The sequence below is a fragment of the Pseudonaja textilis genome, chromosome 3, assembly GCF_049901715.1.
Source record: "Pseudonaja textilis isolate UNSWEBS1 chromosome 3, rPseTex1.2, whole genome shotgun sequence".
NCBI classification, from domain to species: domain Eukaryota; kingdom Metazoa; phylum Chordata; class Lepidosauria; order Squamata; family Elapidae; genus Pseudonaja; species Pseudonaja textilis.
In genome coordinates this window covers 162,144,824-162,162,740 of record NC_141992.1, presented here as the reverse complement: position 1 = coordinate 162,162,740, position 17,917 = coordinate 162,144,824, and the positions used below count along the sequence as shown (strand labels likewise).

The window sequence follows — 17,917 nt, the reverse complement described above, 5'->3', positions numbered from 1 at the left end:
TTTCTATTGAGGACAACATTGTGAGGGTTCCACATTAATAGTAGCTCAGCCCAGGATTATTTGTTGTTGTATTTTGAGAATCTTAATGAAATATGTATCATGTTTCTGAAAGACTCTGACTTTTAGTCTCTCCTCCATGAAAAGTCTGTACTGAAAGATTTACCCATGCTTGTGGGGAGAATTCAGAAGGAAGACTAACTGCTTCGTGCAGCTTTAACCCCTTAAGATCACAAAACAAAGCTGTGCAGCCCTAAATGTGAAAATGTTTCAGTGAAAAATCACAAAACAATATCACCAGTATGTCGGCTATTAAAAAGAATACTTTCTGAAAGATGAGGAAACGGGAAAAATATGAGAAGGGAACCATTAATTGTTTTCCACAATGCTAAGCCCAAAACAAAATACTTTGTATAATCTGTGTGAACCCATTCAAACAAAAATAGTCTGTCCATGCTATCTGCAAATTATATAGATAACAAGTAAAATCTTATTACAGAGAGAATGGTCAGAATAGTTTAGAAGGATTAGGTTGAGGGCAAGCTCATAGTTCTGTGAAATTGAAATATGTGAAAGCCATAGTCATAGATATTTTATAGTACTACGAGCTCTTCCATTTCTAATATTAATGTTGAATACATCAATTAGAAAGTATACTAATTACGGTATGAATCTATTTTCCTCTAAATTTCAATAGTGAAACAAATGCCTCGTTATACAGTACCTAAACAAATCATTGTGCAAATACAGGGTTTAGACTAGTACTGGAAGATACAATTTATTCAAGTTTCTCACATTACCAATTCTAGTAAGCTGAAGAGGCTGAAGTGAGCACATACTGCATTCAATTTCCAGTAGCCAAATCATCTCTGTTTCCCAATATTGGCCATTTTCAGATATGTGGGGTACATTCCCAGAATTTTCAATGGTCATGTGGGCTGTGGAATACTGGGAGTGGAAATTCATACAACCAAGGTTGGGAGACACTGCTATAAAGTCGATGATGAAAAACAATATTAAAGCTCAAAATCCAGATGACTGTAAACTCTACTTGTGTTCTGCAAGTGTAACTGAATTATATCAGAAATAGGAATTCTTTTATAAAGCTTTATGCTTCATAGAATCTATCACAACAGTTATTCAAATCCACTCTGTTTTTTTTAATTGACACAATTTTGTACAAAATTGGAAACATGAAATATGAGGTGAGTGAATCTAGTAAAACTGGTTTCTTCATAAGTATACACTTAATTGAGAATAACTTGCTAAGCCTTTTTTGATATGAGAACAATAAAATAGTTGGTGATTCATAGGTTGGGTTTTTCCTCTGCACTTTTCATTGTAAATTTGAAGGAGATAACAAGATTTGTGATTTCATCACAAATACCATCTATTTATAGAATTTATATAGCCACCCATCCTCCTGGCATGTGAGTCTGGGAGGCCTACACAATTAAAAATAGAAACTACCAACATAATTAAATCATTAAAACATAACAAAAATACAGGAAAGAGTGAAGTCTACACTTACAGCAATGGACTCCACGCTTCCATGGGATTCCCCAAACCTGATGGCAAAACCCAAATTTGAGGAACTTCCAGAAGTCCAACAGGGTTTGTCCAATCTTACCTTGGGGAGGGGTGATTTTCCAGAAGGTGGGTGCCAGGCCAGAAAGGCTCTTTTCCTGGATCTCATCAAACAGCTTCTTGGACCATAACATTCTCCTGCCAGACCTGATGGGACAAGTAGATGTAATCGGGGAGAGATCTTCTTTCAAATAACCTGACTTCCTGCCATGTAGGGTTTTGAAGGTTATAACTAGTGCCTTAAATTATATCCAGAATCAAATTGGCAACCAAAGCAGCTTATGCAACAAAAGGGTAAGATATGCATACATGTGTTTGGGGCACAAATAATGCCCCCCTACTGCTGTATTGTACATCAGCTGAACCTTCCAGATACTCTAAAAAGACATTCCCATCAGTGGTGGGATTCAAATATTTTTGCCACTGGTTCGGTGGACATGGCTTGGTGGGCACGCTTTGTGCACATGCACACACTGCGTGCACGCGCGTACCAATCATGCACTTTGCGCAGGCACAGAAGCGTTTGCAGGCACAGAGGCATTCTAACTCGCCTCCTGCAAGTCTGCACAATCCCTGTCGCTTCAGCAGCTGCCGTGCAGCACTATTCTGTGGCGCGCAAAACAGCTGCGCTTCAAATTCAGCAGATAAAGGTGAGTATGGGAGCCCAGGTGGGCAGGTGGGTCCAACAGCAGAGCGGCGGAGAGAAACGGTTCGGTCTCCACTGCTCATCACTGCTGCCGGCTCGCCAGAACCGGGCCAAACTGGTAGAATACCACCACTGATTCCCATGTACAGTGTGCTATAGTAATTCATTTGGGAACTCACTGTGGTATGGGTGACTGAATTAAGTCTCTCAATCCATATCCCAGTATATAGAGTATCTCTTTATTCTAGCATGAACTCCTACATTCTCAGCCTTTAGTTTGTTGAACATAATAAAGGAAATGCTGCGTGAAGTTGGTAAGCAAGAGTAATAACTGGATTTATGTTTCCCTATATAAGATAAAAATCCAATATGATTCTTTCCTATCAATACAAGCAATTTAGTTAAATTACTTTTAAATATTGTTCAAAATTGTTCTTTAGCTACATGCATGCCAAATAAAAGATAAGATTGCCCTCTTGTGTAGACAAACTGTATTAAACATTTTGTTAACCTTAAATCCACAGCAGGAAGGCAGTACTGGAATTCTAAATTAAATTTAATTCTAAATTTAATTCTAAATTAAAATTTTCAGGTCAGATTTGTGATCATTATCCAATTCTAAGTTCAGCAACTTGCCACTTTATGTGAGTAGTATTTAATTTGGGATTTTTCTGCTTAACATAATTATGTTATAATAGGAAACGGCAGTTTTTTTAAAAAAGCCATTCCTTTATTTGAAGTCATAGTTTTTCATTATTGTGTAATATTAATTCTAAAGGTTCATTAAAATTTAAATGACAGATTAGTATAAGGTTCAGAAAACATCTTGAACATCATCCAACCCAATTCTATCTCCAGTTCAGGAACTTAGAACTACAACTTGTACCTATACATTACTACTACTTGTACATATACATCTTCTACTTGTAGCTTCCATTCCTACAAGAGGACTAGAACTTACCATTTCTCAGATTCTAGTTCAGCATCGTAACTAAGTGCAGACCCAAAAGCTTTAGAAAGAGAGTAGCTATTAAAAAACAAATATAAGGCAGCATAAGAACTCCAAATACATGGCACAAAAATTACTTAGTTAGTTCAATGAGAGTTAACAAAAGGCCAGATAAGTTTCCCTATAGAGGGAATTCCTTCTCTTTGATGACCTATCAGAGTAATTTCTTCAACCAGACCACTGATTATTAAAAACCAGAAGGCTTCAGGTGACAAATATAATCAGAAATAGGAATTAATTCTGCAAAACCTTACAGTCCTTTATAATAAACATTGCTTTGACTTGTTCTTGGAACCAATTTGAAGTAGTTAACTTGTAGTTAACCAAATATGATTTATACACTCCAAAGTAGAAGTTCTAAAGCTCCAAGGGCTGAATTTTTGTGAGAAGAGTGGATGCTTTCAAAGGTAAGATTTAAGAATATTTTATAATATTTGATACCATTTAAATGAATTGGATACATATCTATTGCTAGATATTGTTAACCTGAGATTTAACCTGGAAATAAGGAGAAACTTTCTGACAGTGAGAACAATCAACTAATGGAACAGCTTGCCCTTGGAAGTTGTGGAAGTGCCATCACTTGAGACTTTCAAGAAGAGATTGTACTTCCATCTGTCAGAAATGGTGTAGGGTCTCCTGCTTGGGCAGGCAGTTGGACTAGATGACCTACAAAGTCCCTTCCAACTCTTTATTATCTGTTATATGGATACTGTGGATTAGCCAAATCTGTTTCAGGGCATTCTCAAACACCCAACAATGATCCTCCAAAGACAGATCAACTTTGTCTAATGCAAACATGGCTCCCAAGTCTATTTTGCATAATAAAGCTTCAGTTCATTACCCACACCCAATCTTCACACCCAAACACGATGTCAGAAAGCTAACTGCTATGAACATAACTGGGCTTTTTTTCCCATTAAGATTCTCTCATTTTGAGAATCAGCAACATATTCAACCTTCAAATCCTTAGATGACTTTTAGTGTTAATGGTATCCCATTAACTGACTCAACTCCAAAGACCCAACAGATCCTTTAAAAAATCTTGGGAATAAATCTTCAGGTTTAGTCAATGATCCTGCAAATGTTTGGATCTGCTTGTACAGAAGATAATTGAAATATTATCTATTTTTGTGATCTTCATAAATTAAACCTTAATTCATCTGTCTGTTTATGAGAGGAAGCACTCTCATTCAAAAACCTTTGGACAATAATGCATAACTCAGGATCCTGGAAAGCTCATTTATATTTACATTAGCTACAGTGGAAGATTCTTCTGTATCAGAAGAGTTTACTCCTACAGGCATTAAAATTTCTAAAGTCAAACTCTTGAACAGGGAAAGATCTTGTATGTGACACAGGTTGAGACATTAAAAATAACAAAGGTTCTATAAACTAAATTTTTAAAGTTAATACTTGGTGCATTAATCTATAATGAAGGCATCAAATATGAAATAGGTATGCCCAAAACTGAATGTGGGGCTCTGAGGGAAATTCTGAGTTATGGTTAAAAGTTTTGTTTCAATGAAACTTATACTTCTCACTTTAATGGATGACAATGCTCCATTTGCCTTGACTGTAGAAAATAAACTACTCAACATTGGTCTATCTAAAGAATAGCTAATCAAACCAAAATTAGCATATGTAAAAGCTGGAAAATGTAGAATTACAAACCAAAATCAGCTTCCTAAGATAGCTCCAAAATGTTTATCATCATGAAAACCTGGAAATCTGTGAATTATGTATGTTGAGCAAAAGGAAAGAATTATTTGGAGTTAGGAATAGAATCCTACCTTCTGTCTTACTCTATATACATGGAAGATTATGTCTATTCTGGAAAAATAAAAAAGGTAATAAAATGTTTTGTTCAGCGCATATCCATTATGCCCAGTTAAATCATTCTTTGGAAGCATTAATCAAGGAGAAATGTGCATTTGTTTTTAAAAGATATTGAAGTTCTCATGAGACTGAGAATTAAACATATTTGGTTTTTGTAGAACCTTTATTCTTTCTATTTTTATTTTTAGTTATACATTGAAAAAGTTACATAGCATCACAAATGCTATCACATAGCCATTAGCGATTCCACTAAGAAACTAATAGCATTTTTTCTTTGTTTTTGAAAGACAAAGAACATTGGTTGTAATTCAATGAATGCAAAATAACATGAAAGCCATAGATTCTCTACTTGAATCAATAGCAAAAACTAACCTACAACCAGCAACTGGGAAAGTATAATTATATAAAGAAAGGAAAACAATTAACATAATTACATATTAACTAATTAGCTCTTTTAAGTAAAGGAGCTTGGTTACAGACTTGTTGGAACAAAGGATCAAATTTGATATGCTGTTAAACATGTATTCAAGCTACCATTAAACTTTTCATGGTCAAACTTCTAGCCCAAATCCCCTTATGGAATATACTTAGGATTAGGAATCAGTTATGTCTGACTCTGTCCAGCCCAGAGTTAAGACCAAATCATAATTTCTTTTAAGTAATAGCTATTTAGTTTACTGCAGTATCTCAAACTTAGTATCACAGTTTTCACCCTTGCTTGTTTTGATAGTTAACCATCAACAATCCTTGAGGCTTGATATAAGAAGCTACTTTATAACAAAAGATTGTTTCCATGCAGAGATGGATCATCAGAAATTCTTGCTGAACAGATAGCATGCTAATTGAATTTTGAACTTATATATCTACTTGGGGATAAAGATCCAAACACTACAAGGTAAGCAACCAAATTCCTTCTACAGCATGTTGAATATGAAGATTCCTTAAGGAGCACCAAACTTAGCTAAGATTTTTAAAAATTAGGATTTTTTTTGTTATATCTGAAACTGATTAGCACCTATTTGTCATCTGAATAAAGAATTTTATAAAGTGGCTCACAATAAGTAGGTCTTAAATATTCTAGTACTTCAAATTTTAAAAGTTTAATAATTTGTTACTGCCTATGTTCTATATTATTTTAAGAAGTTTATAAATATACTATTTATCAAGTTGACCAGGTGTGGGGGTTCTTATGACCAGTTATACAATTGACCTTCTCTTTATGACTCCTACTAAGCGCATATATATTTTTATTTGTGCTAATTTTTATGTTCTTACCTGGACTTTACCATTTTACTTGTAAAACATGTATTATATCGCTCAGTGACTACTATTGGTTCTTAAAATTGTCCCTCTGAGGCTCACTTTTATGGTAATTTACAATTCAGCAGCTATTGAAAGGCCAATCAAGGAAAGAAGTAACCATTTGATCTCTGCTGTTGTTCTGATCTCAGCAAGATTCCCACTAAAGCAGTTTACCTCTGAAGGAAAACTGTTATTAGTGCCAGTGGTTACCACTTTGGTTTATAAAAGGGAGTGGGTGTTGTTAATGAAGTAATTGTAACAAGTCAAATGTGGATGAAAAAATGCTTTTATTAATTTCACTCATAGTACTTGTTTAAAAAACTTACCTAAAATACCCAGAATTGTCATATATAAACAATCTGTTTTGTAAAATTGCAGCTAATACTTTGTTATTCAGTTATGTATCTCCATAAAATTATCACTTCCAGGGGACTTTTTGCTTTTAACTGTTCCTCAAGAATGCAAAGTTATCTTCTTTTCACAAAAGTGAAATTCCTGCAGATGTTTACCTACCATACAATTTAAAATAAGGAAACTATGGCAGAGAATTGTGTTGAGTGCCACGTAAGGGGGTGAGCTCCCATTCCTGCTCCAGCTCCTGTCCATCTAGTGGTTGAAAAGCATGCAAATGCAAGTAGATTAATAGGTACCACTTTGGTGGGAAGGAAACAGCATTCCATTTACCTTTGACTGGTCACATGTCCATGGAAAATCTCTTGGCTCCCTCAGCCAAGGAACCAAAATGACCAAAGTCCACGTTAGAGTTGGACATAACCAGACAGGGAAACCTTTAGTTTTACCTATCCTCTAAAAATGATTGGCATTTATTGTCTGATAATAGCTTTTATGAAAAGTATATAAAAAGTATATAAAGGATACAAAAGAACAGAAGTGTTGAATTTGCTTTTACTTTCTATTTCAGAAGCAACATTTTTCCTCTTTGTTAATCTAGTTTTGCCTAATCTTTTCCTTAGATAATCATGCCATCCCCTCTTCCTCTTAGTCGGCTTCTCCACCTGGAATTCTCTCCATCTGTGAATGCACGTCCCTGCAGTAGCCCTTTGGTCTGTCCTGCTAAAGGAGAAAAGTTCTTTGGGGTGGGAAGCACATCAAGGATTCGTCGGCTACCCCCCCACTTAGCTTGGTGTTCAATTGACTGGGATCAGTTACGTCTCCTGAATCTCTTGGGCTCTGGTGGGTTTGGTTCTGTCTACAAGGCAACTTACCACGGAGCTACAGTGGCTGTAAAACAAGTGAATAGATGCAGTAAGAACCATTTGGCATCAAGGCAAAGCTTCTGGGCAGAACTAAATGTAGCACGTCTTGACCATAACAATGTAGTACACATAGTAGCTGCTAGCACATGTACCCCTGCTAGTCAGGATAATTTGGGTACCATAATTATGGAATATGCAGGTAATCGCACTCTACATCATGTTATATATGGAACTGGTTATTTAACAGGAAATAGCAATGATGGCCTTAAATGTGACCATGGGTTTTTGAGTATAGCTCAGGCTATCATTTACTCCTGTGATATTGTGGCAGGATTAATGTTTCTCCATTCTCAGTTAATTGTGCATCTGGATTTAAAACCTGCTAACATATTCATCACAGAACATAATGTTTGTAAGATTGGAGACTTTGGATGCTCCCAAAAACTAGAAGATAGTGAATCTTCAGGACTACATCTTTATCATCAAGGGGGAACATACACACATCGTGCTCCTGAACTTCTTAAAGGTGAGAAAATCACACCCAAAGCAGATATCTATTCTTTTGCCATTACTCTCTGGCAAATGGTAACACAGCAAGAGCCCTATCTAGGTGAACGCCAGTATATACTTTACTCTGTGGTAGCATGTAACCTGCGCCCTTCTCTAAATGTAGCTGTGTTTCAAGGTTCAGCCACTGGCCAACAACTTGAGACAGTAATTACAAGTTGTTGGGGAGCTGATGTAGCCAAGCGTCCTAGTGCAGAATGTCTCCTTCACGATCTTCATTGCTTGCCTGTAGTAGTATAAACAGATTTTCTCTTATCTTTTGCTAGTTTTATCATCTTTCTCCTAGCTAAAGTGTATGTTATTGATCTTAACTTTGATGCTTTCTAGAATATATATATTTAAATAAATATGCTCTAGACAAAGTGGCAAAGTGGCTTTTCTGCTCATTAGGATTCGGAGTATTCAGTTTCTTAATTATTTATTTTTGAAAGATGTATTCACCTCTTAACACAATAAAAAAGCACCCAAAAATTTGAGCAATGAACTTTTGGACAAATTATGATGAGCTATTCTCCCTGCCCCATTAAACATTATATGGCTTATCAATAAAATGTTGACTATTTTTGAATAACTGCAATTCAAAATATGTAAAAAATATATATGTAACTTTAAACATGGTAGGTTCATTTGTGTATGAAATGAAATCCATAAATAAGATATTTAAGTGCAGTTTTGTATATAGTTTCTAAGACAATTTTTACAGTAAGAAAATAACTGCAGTATGGTGTTCGCTCATTTCTACATGATATTGGAAAGGAAGCTGTTGTAGACATTCTTCACATATGTTGTTTCTCTTCCTTCAATGCCCTCTTCCAATAATAAATACAAGAATTTGTACTTATAGTTAAATTATCTCATTAATTAATCAAGGGTATATTATTTTACTGATCTTTTAAAAGAAGTTACTTCCTATACTTTCTGCCTCAAATAAATTGTAAACTTTCTAAAAAATATTTGTCAAATGTACAAAAAAATTACAAAAGGTTTTGTTCATTTGAAAAGAAAATCTGTAATTCTAAAGATACTTCAAGGCAGCATATTTATTGTAACGTATTTCAGAGAACAAATGCTAATCTAATTCTATGTATACTTGTAATTTAAATTCTACTGAAATTAGTGGAAATTACTTTTAATAAAAATAAATAAATTTAGACTGATAGTCTGTATTATTTTGTTAAAATATTAAAAACAAAATGAGAGATTTTGGTTTGTGATGTACATCTACACAAATAGCCAAACATTGAAGTAAATATCTGCTCCTACTATTCTTCTTTATAATATAATGTGCATTATAATTTATCTTCAATTTTTTGAACAATAATATTTTTAAAAAAATTATTTAATTAAATTAAATAATATTTTTAAAAATTTTAAATTAGAATTACAAAGCATCAGAAAATAAACCAAAAATGTTCTTAATCTATTTAGCCTTAACTTGATTACATTTAGTAACTTATTTAGCAATATAAATAATTTGGCCAACTAAGAACAGAATAACAATGAAGAACTATTTAAATATGAATTTATGGCTACTGAATTTGTTATCAATTACATGAATTTTTTATTTACTTCTTTCTCCCTATGAAAATTGCTGACAATTTCCCACTCCCCTGCCATATCTAAAATTGTCCTATAATACATTTCAGAAAAATAAAATATTGGGTAACTTTCTAAGCAAGGTATGCTATAAATACTCTATATGAAAATACAAGTTTTTGAGTACTGAAATAAGACTTCCAGCTTACCTGATTTTTTCCAGCTTATTATTATCCCTTAGCTAATATCTACTTGCATCTGAAAATAAATACATAAATAGCACCTAAAGAAAAATATTTCTGTGTCTAATTGTTATCATATCCCATATCATAACCCAGGTAGGTAGATCATGGCAGGAAATTCCATAGGAAAGTTAGAACTTGAAATTATTAAAAAAAATCTTGCAAATCTGATTGTGCCGTTCATCTTCATCCTCATTCTTCAGTGAAAGAGAGCAGCTGCCTAAGCACATGTTATTTTGGCTTTAAAATGCTTCAGTCCCTTTTGCCTAGCAATGTATTCTGCATATCTCCATCAAAATAAACTTTCTTACGCTCTCTTTATAATTATTCCTGCAGCTAAATGTAATGACTAGATGCTGTTTCCAGAAGCTGATTTGCTATGATTTTCTAGATTCTAATATGAATATTTTATACCATTCTATGCTCTTGTTGACAGACAGAGCAATTAACACACACCCCATTTCATTAGAGTTTATCCACAACTCAGTATTTTTCATCATTCCACCAATTTTCTATTATTTCCACTACATCTATGTTCTTATTTAAACTCTACAGTAGAATTCTTCCACCTCAGCTCAGAAAATTTAAAAAAAAACCATTCAGCTGTTATTTCATATGTTACTTCAGTAAATTTAGTTGCTAAGCATATAGTCTTTAAACCTAGCTCAACTGTTCTTGACTTCACAGACACATCCATAAAATTTTCTTGGCAACACTGGAACTGATTTCCCATTGCCACCTTTTGGAAAATGTCATGATACAATCTAGGATAATATGTTCTTCTATATTCCCATTATATTTTCCAACCTTTTTTCATTTAGGTAAATATTAGTTTTTTGCTAGTAAGATTGTTGAAACGCCAAACTTTTTTTTTTAAGTTGTTTTGCAAAAACAATCTGTTTCTATTCTGGGGTGTAGACTTTTTGTGTAATTACTCCTTGAACAAGAATTCTACTCTCTTCCTCCATGTTCTATCACCTCACCTCTGCTCTAAGATAGCATTACTGTACTTTCTCACACACTGTGTATAAAGTCGTATCTATACTTTCTTACAGTTCACGTAGTTACCATAATATGGTTAAAACGGAATAAAAAGAAAACAAAAAAAATCCAAATATATTTTTTTTCTTTGCATCCTAGAAGAGAAATATCTGCTGCTACTTAGGATTGAACTCTCAAACTTTCAAGTAAGAGACAAGCATCTTCATTACTAAGCCACCAAATTATATGACAATATCTCTTGCAAATAGTGATTTGGTTTAGGGATTATAATATCTCTTTTTTGTTGTCATTAGCCATCTAGTGGCTTATTGGGGCAATAACACCATTTCTGACAAATTTTAAGTTCACAATACTGAATAATTGGGTTATCAATTTTGCTTCAGTATTACCTATGATAGTATGAAAACAAAAGATTTCAATCAACTGAAATTGAAAAGCCTATGTTATTTCTCCTCTTAACTTTTGACAAAGTTGAAGCTAGCTATACATTAAGAAGCTGTAATATTCTAAAGAATCATAAGATTTTCTTGTTTATGGAGCCATTCTGTCATAACCATAAATTTAAAAAAGTTAACGAAAATATAGTTTTTCAATTGGTAAAGTGAATAAAAATCAAATATAAAATGACTATATTACTCCTTATATTAAATTTCTCTTTGTTTGACACTTATCATTTTTTTCATTACATCTCCTGGAACCAATTGATGAGTACCAAAGTACCACTGTAATTAAGTTTACTGGTAAATTTCATTTTGTAATTCTCCTTGCAGAATCTAAAACACTTAATATAAACATCACCTATACTAGTTATTTTTAATGTCCTTATATTTTAGCATTAAGATTGCATTTGAATCTTAACAATGCTAAAATATATCTCATTAAAAATTTGCACTCAACTCCCAAGCAGGTCTCTTAGCAACTGGGACCTCCTGAGAGTTATAGTAATTTAAACATGTTAACCAAGTGTAATAAGGTTGAATTCAATTATTTGAATTACATAAATATAGCTAGTTATTTAGAGAGATTTCTACTAGAAATAAATACATGCTTCCAGTACTTTATAAAACGTGAAAACACTATGGCATGTGACTGCTTTTTTTTTTTTTTTGCTTTTCTTCTCCAGGGAAAATGGGAAGTTTTCTAGTCTTAGTAAATGACAAGATCCTGAAATTTTCCATTGCAATGTTAGAGGCGGGTGGAGTATAAACAGCCCAATAACCATGATTGTTTTCAGATTCTGGAAGTCAGTCTAAAATAAAGTAGAGCACTGCAGGATTACTCCTGACAACTATAGGAAGTGGCCTGCTGCTTCCCCGTCATCCTAACCTCATGGTCTACTGTCCAAATACTAATCAAAACCTAATCTTTATTATAATTGGTCAGTTGGCTATGTTTTAGCAGAAGTCAACTCCAAGCTACAGATATCCGTATCGTTAACCTGATAGCCTCAGCATCCTAAAGAAAAAAAAAAGTGAGTAGAGGAAAGGATTCAATCAATTCAATTTCTTGTGCTTCTATCCATGATGTTCTGCTGAAAACTTTACAAAAATAATTTGCTTCTACTTTCTTTCCGGGTTTAATGGGTAATTTTGATGCCCAGCTCCTTCGTAATAATACACCAACAAAACACCAAATTCTTTGCTTAATTCTAAGAGTTGGAAAACTCCCCTTAGCCTAAGTGTGTTTCTGGGTGAGGATATGTGTGCTATTGGCACCTAAATAGTTGTTGTGAAGTATTCTATCTTAAGAGTAGCTTTCCTAGTGGACATTAACGTCTAATCGGTGTTTCTTAACATCAATCAAGTTTAAGATGAATGGACTCCCAACTTCCCGGAATGAAGTCTTGGGGGTTTAAATCCACACATCTTTAAACTTGACTGAGGTTGAGAAACACTGAGCTACTCTAAACAATTACTCGAACGTAAATCAGTAGCTGCGAGCAGATTTCCTAACAGCTAATATCAAACATAGCCTATTTTGACACAATAGGGATCTCCTCTCCTCCACAGTAATTTTTAAAAAAGAGTGACAGGAGAGAACGCCACCTTTCCCAGACGACGCTTCTGCCCCACCGAAGCGGGAGAGACAAACGATAAACTCCCCATCCACCCACAACTCTCCAGAGCTTTCCAGCACCAACAGGAGCAACCGCCCTCTCTCAGGCTACGCCTGCATATCTTCCACTCCCCCCACGGCGTTTCTGGGCGCAACGATATCAGTTCCGGGACAAAGAGCAAGAGGCGGTTCTGAGAAATGGTTCTTCCTCAGACTATATAAAGGGCGCCTCTTGAGCACGTTCTTCCTTTGGGCGGGTGTCTGTGCTGCGCTGTTTCTTTGTTTCCTGGCTCACCGCTGTTCCCTGGGCCTCTGGTGCTCACTTCGGCCGGGATTAAGTCGGTCAGGAAGGCTTCGCGGCAACTATGGTGAGAAAGAAGTCCGGGGGGGGGCGGGAATATACGAACTCGGACGCCACGAGAACTTTTAGGCCACCTTCCTTCCTTCCTTCCTTCCCGCGCCTGCGTCGTGCTCGCTGGCAGCCCAAAGGCTCTTCTTGATTCTCGATGGGGACTGGAAAAACGAGGCCTGTGCTTTGGGGAGGGAAGGGGGCGAAGGGACTGGTACTTGTCTTTTGTTGCCCCGACGCAGCTTATTCGCCACTGGGGTTGAAGTCCGCGCAGGTCGGAAAGATCCCTGCAAATGGTCCTATAAAACGATCTGTCAGAAATCTTAAAATGTACCCAGAATTGGAGACAGTACTAAAGCTTAGAATTCTACCAAAGCAGGCCAAGTTTCTTTCCAGAGCTAGGTATTCACCATGCCTCTCTCCTGTTTAGGTATAAATACTCCTGTATTTCTGCATTTGAAACACGAAAATCAGCAGGTTATCAAAGACTGGGGGGGTATTTTTTTTCCCCCTTTAGTATGAGTAATGATAGAGACCTGAAAGAGGAAAAAATTGTCAAGTTATTGCTCCTTAATTTAAATGTTTAAAGATTATTTTTGTGTTTGAGAAGATAGACTGTTGTTATAATACATGGATTTCACAATTCTGGCTAAAATTATGGTTCAAAAAATTCGGTGCATTATGACAGATTTGCATATTACAGTTCACATTGTTTAATGAGTTAAAATGGTATAATTTTGATCTTGCCTAATTAAAATCCACAGTTATAATTTCCTCTTACTAGAAACAAACTGAGCATCCTTCAGTGGATTAGGGCAACCTGTTCTCCAAGGAACGCACAGATTGCTGGACAGTCTGAAAAGTTTTATTACAGACACCCTTTATCAAAAAGAGCACAGACAAATATTTATATATTAAGATGTCATTTCTCTTTGTGTGAGTAGTACTCCCTCAACAAATCTTGGAATAAAATATAAGTACTATTTTTGAAAGTCTTTTTTTAGTTTTTGATAATAAAGTCTGTCTATTACTCTACAGTTACTAATATGTAAAGCAAACCAAGAATTGAACAGTTTCTTCCACAGATTTTTGTTTGGGTTCCAGAAGTACAATTTTCTGTTTCATTAGATTCCTCCTAATTCCAGCACTTACAGTCTATTTGAAAATATCTGATCTTAAAAAAATTGAAATGCTAATTTTCATCTTGGTTTGTTTTAGGCATTTAAAGATACTGGGAAGGCCCCTGTAGAACAAGAAGTAGCAATTCATCGAATCAGAATTACTTTGACAAGTCGCAATGTGAAGTCTCTTGAAAAGGGTATGTCACAAAATAGAACAAACATTTTTAAATGGTGGTAGTTTACGTGGTGGTAGTTTACATTGTTTGTGATTACACAGACATGGGGATATCAGAATATATTTTTTTGACTCATATTTTATATTGAATCATAAAGCAGCATTGATGTGCTTGGCACTTGTATTAATTTTGAATTAAGTCTTTATTGTTGATATAGAACATTCTACATTGATTATATTAGTGCTACTATATAGTTGGCAATGAGGACAAATGTTTAATTGAACTATTATGATAAATTTATACGCTATTCTGAGCCAACATCCAAAACAACGCTATAGTGACCTGTTTGTAACATTTAGTTAAAATTCTTGCTTTTTTTTTTTACAGTTTGTGCAGATCTCATCAGAGGTGCTAAGGAAAAAAATCTAAAAGTGAAAGGCCCTGTTCGCATGCCTACTAAGGTATCTAATTTGTGGAAAGTTTCATTTTTCCTGTTCTATATCAAATTATTGTATTAGAAATAGTTTGGTTATTGAATGTATCTTTTTGCTTACATTTTAGACACTGCGAATCACTACAAGAAAAACACCATGTGGTGAAGGTTCTAAAACTTGGGATCGGTTCCAAATGCGTATACATAAGCGTCTCATTGATTTGCACAGTCCTTCAGAGATTGTCAAACAGATAACTTCTATCAGCATTGAACCTGGAGTAGAAGTTGAAGTTACTATTGCTGATGCTTAAATGATTGTTACATGTATCAATAAAAGCTGTTAAGTTTTTATCGTTGCTGGTTGATTGTGGTAGTGACTTTATGAAGATTTGAGAAGTCTGGTGATCAAGGTATCCTATTAAAAGAAATAGTGTCACTCCATAATATCATTCTTGTGAGTTTAATTCTTCGGTCCTGAAATAATTTCTATGATGGACAGTTTTAACTCTAAAAAAGTCACTAGACCTGTTGCGCACTGTAATCTAAAGCCATTTTTCCTTTATTTTAAACTTATCAGAGTCCAACAGTTCCTGACCTTTTTTCTGGAAGTCTCCAGAGTATAAGTGCAGTATATACTTTGATCAAGTCACTTTTTTCACTTCAGGTAGTCCTTGACTTACAACTATTAATTTAATGACCACTGGAAATTACAGCAGCACTAAAAAAGTGACATGACTTTTTCACACAACTGTTGCCACATCCCCATGATTACATTATCAGAATTTGGACACTTAGCAACTGGCATGTGTTTATGATAGTTGCAGTCTCCTAGAATGAGAAAAAGTCACAAAAATGGGGCAAAACTCACTTAATTGTAAGTTGAAGATTTCCTGCAAATAATTTTGGAGTTAATACAGTCAATTATTTATACCTTGCAAAAAATGTTGGCTGTATTTGAAAAGAAAATGTTTTCCTCCAAATAGATTGCTAAGTTAGTACTAAATTGCTTCCTAAGCAGATTCACCACAGATAAAAATACACATTTTGGTGGGTCTTTATAAACATTTCTTTAAAAATACAATTTTTAAAAGGCATCACAATCTGTTTCTAACAATAACAACATGAAATGGACTTGTCATGAGTGTGTCTCCTTTCCTGTTACACAATTATGTAGACTGAATATTTTTAAATTTAAGCTTGCGATAACTTAATAACTGTTAAATTATAGTGTGAGACTGGTAGAGCTTTGAAGTAAGCAAAGATGGAAGTTGAACTAAAATTTATTTGCTTCTTCTATTAGACATTTGAAATTGTCATAATTTACAGGGTTGGTAGCTTCAGTAGTGTTTGTTAATCATTATTACTCATTAAATGTGAAAAATATTTTTGCCTAATGGTTTTAGGCCAGGGGTCGCCAACCTTTTGGACCTCAGGGACCACCAAACTCATATTTTTAGATCCCAAGGACCACTAACTGGTTCTGTGGGTGTGGCTTGGTCATGTGACTGGCTGGGCATGGCTTGTATGTAAATATATTTATATAAATAATGATTTTTTTACAAAAAAAGAGCAACTTTTACCCAAAATCAGGCAAAGCAAGCAGATTGAGTTGCTCACAGAATCATTCAGTGATCTATCTGCCATCGGCTAGCTCAGTCTCTCAAATTTCCTTGCCGTGAGTGCACTGAATTTGCTTGCAAGCAAACCTTCAGTCCTAAGGTTTGGTTGTGCTGAGCCGAAGATCTAAAGACTAGCTAGAAAGCAAGAAATCCAACCATTTCCTGCTTCCTAGCTAATCTAAATCTCGGCACAGCAGAACAGATGATGGTTGGAAAAAGGGAAAATAGCAATTTAGCAGGCAAGTTTACTGGGTAAGGAGTGAGTGGGTGGGGAGGGTTCCTGTGGGCCATGTGGGTGGCGCAGCCTTGTGTTTCTGCACAGCCTGGATTAATTGCTTTGTGGGGGTGCTCTGGGGGTGAGATTTCTCTGGCCCACCAACATTTTCTCACGGCCCACCGGTTGGCAACTGCTGTTTTAGGCCATTGTTCAATTTTTTTACATTGCTTTGTTAATGCCCTCTAGTGCAGGGGTCCCCAACCACCGGTACCGGTCCGTGGAACAATTTCTACCAGGCCGCCAGTTTGCTGGGCGCCACCATCTTGTTTTGATGAAAAAGTGCTTCCGGTGAGCTTTTCCGGGTAGAAAGCGGCGTTTGGGTGCTGAAAGAATCCTCGCGCCTTAGTTTCATCGAGGGGGGGGGGCGGCTTCGAACAAAACTAAAGCGTGAGGATTCTTTTAGCACGCATGGCAAGGCGGGCCAAGCGACCATCCCGAAGCCGTCATGAAGCCCATCGACACAGGTACAAAGGAGGAGTTGATGGTGGCGGGGAGAAGCGGGGGGCAGCTGGCTGGCCGGTCACTCGGCTCACCTTGCCATGCATGCTGATGCTGGTACCGGGCCGCGGATGATTTTGTGATGCCGGTACCGGGCCGCAGCACAAAAAAAGGTTGGGGGCCACTGCTCTAGTGGATTATTGCAGCTACTGTAATTTTAAGAAGAAAAAGACTAATTCTAAAGCTACATTATATTTGAACTTTTCACAGGAATCTTTCTAGATGTTAACATCTGACAAAAAAAATGTTGATTTCATTCAGTGCTTATTTGCAGCAGGAGCTATATTACATGCAGTACACCGTTGGACATTTATAGAAATATAACACTGGCATGTAAATATGCAAAATATTTTTCTAGCCATATAATTTAATACTGGGAAAAATCTGCATATTTCCTTGCAATATGAGGGAATTTGTCCTCATATTCTCATAATCAATTACAGTA

General features: G+C 35.6%; 2 protein-coding genes and 1 non-coding gene across 3 annotated transcripts; all 3 read left to right on the top strand.

The window, feature by feature from the left end:
- Positions 1-2,925: 2,925 nt before the first annotated feature.
- MOS (MOS proto-oncogene, serine/threonine kinase) lies at positions 2,926-9,194 on the top strand. The gene is made up of 2 exons (XM_087931270.1): positions 2,926-5,973; positions 7,355-9,194. The coding sequence occupies exon 2, from the start codon at positions 7,361-7,363 to the stop codon at positions 8,402-8,404; it is 1,044 nt and encodes a 347-aa protein (XP_087787396.1). The 5' UTR covers positions 2,926-5,973; positions 7,355-7,360; the 3' UTR covers positions 8,405-9,194.
- A 4,051-nt stretch (positions 9,195-13,245) lies between these two features.
- On the top strand, positions 13,246-15,434 carry RPS20 (ribosomal protein S20). Its single transcript, XM_026706191.2, has 4 exons — positions 13,246-13,367; positions 14,567-14,666; positions 15,033-15,106; positions 15,207-15,434. Exons 1-4 carry the CDS (start codon positions 13,365-13,367, stop codon positions 15,387-15,389), a joined length of 360 nt encoding a protein of 119 aa, XP_026561976.1. The 5' UTR covers positions 13,246-13,364; the 3' UTR covers positions 15,390-15,434.
- On the top strand, positions 14,901-14,965 carry LOC113440039 (small nucleolar RNA U54). Its single transcript, XR_003374662.1, has one exon. It is a non-coding gene; the product is annotated as a small nucleolar RNA U54 (small nucleolar RNA).
- Positions 15,435-17,917: the final 2,483 nt, after the last annotated feature.

What these genes read in the sequence shown, in the direction of transcription:
- MOS (XM_087931270.1), top strand. Translation starts at nt 7,361, where the DNA reads ATGCCATCCCCTCTTCCTCTTAGTCGGCTTCTCCACCTGGAATTCTCT.
- RPS20 (XM_026706191.2), top strand. An exon ending in TGTGAAGTCTCTTGAAAAGG is followed by an intron (nt 14,667 to 15,032) that starts GTATGTCACAAA and finishes TTTTTTTTACAG; the next exon opens with TTTGTGCAGATCTCATCAGA. An exon ending in CTGTTCGCATGCCTACTAAG is followed by an intron (nt 15,107 to 15,206) that starts GTATCTAATTTG and finishes CTTACATTTTAG; the next exon opens with ACACTGCGAATCACTACAAG.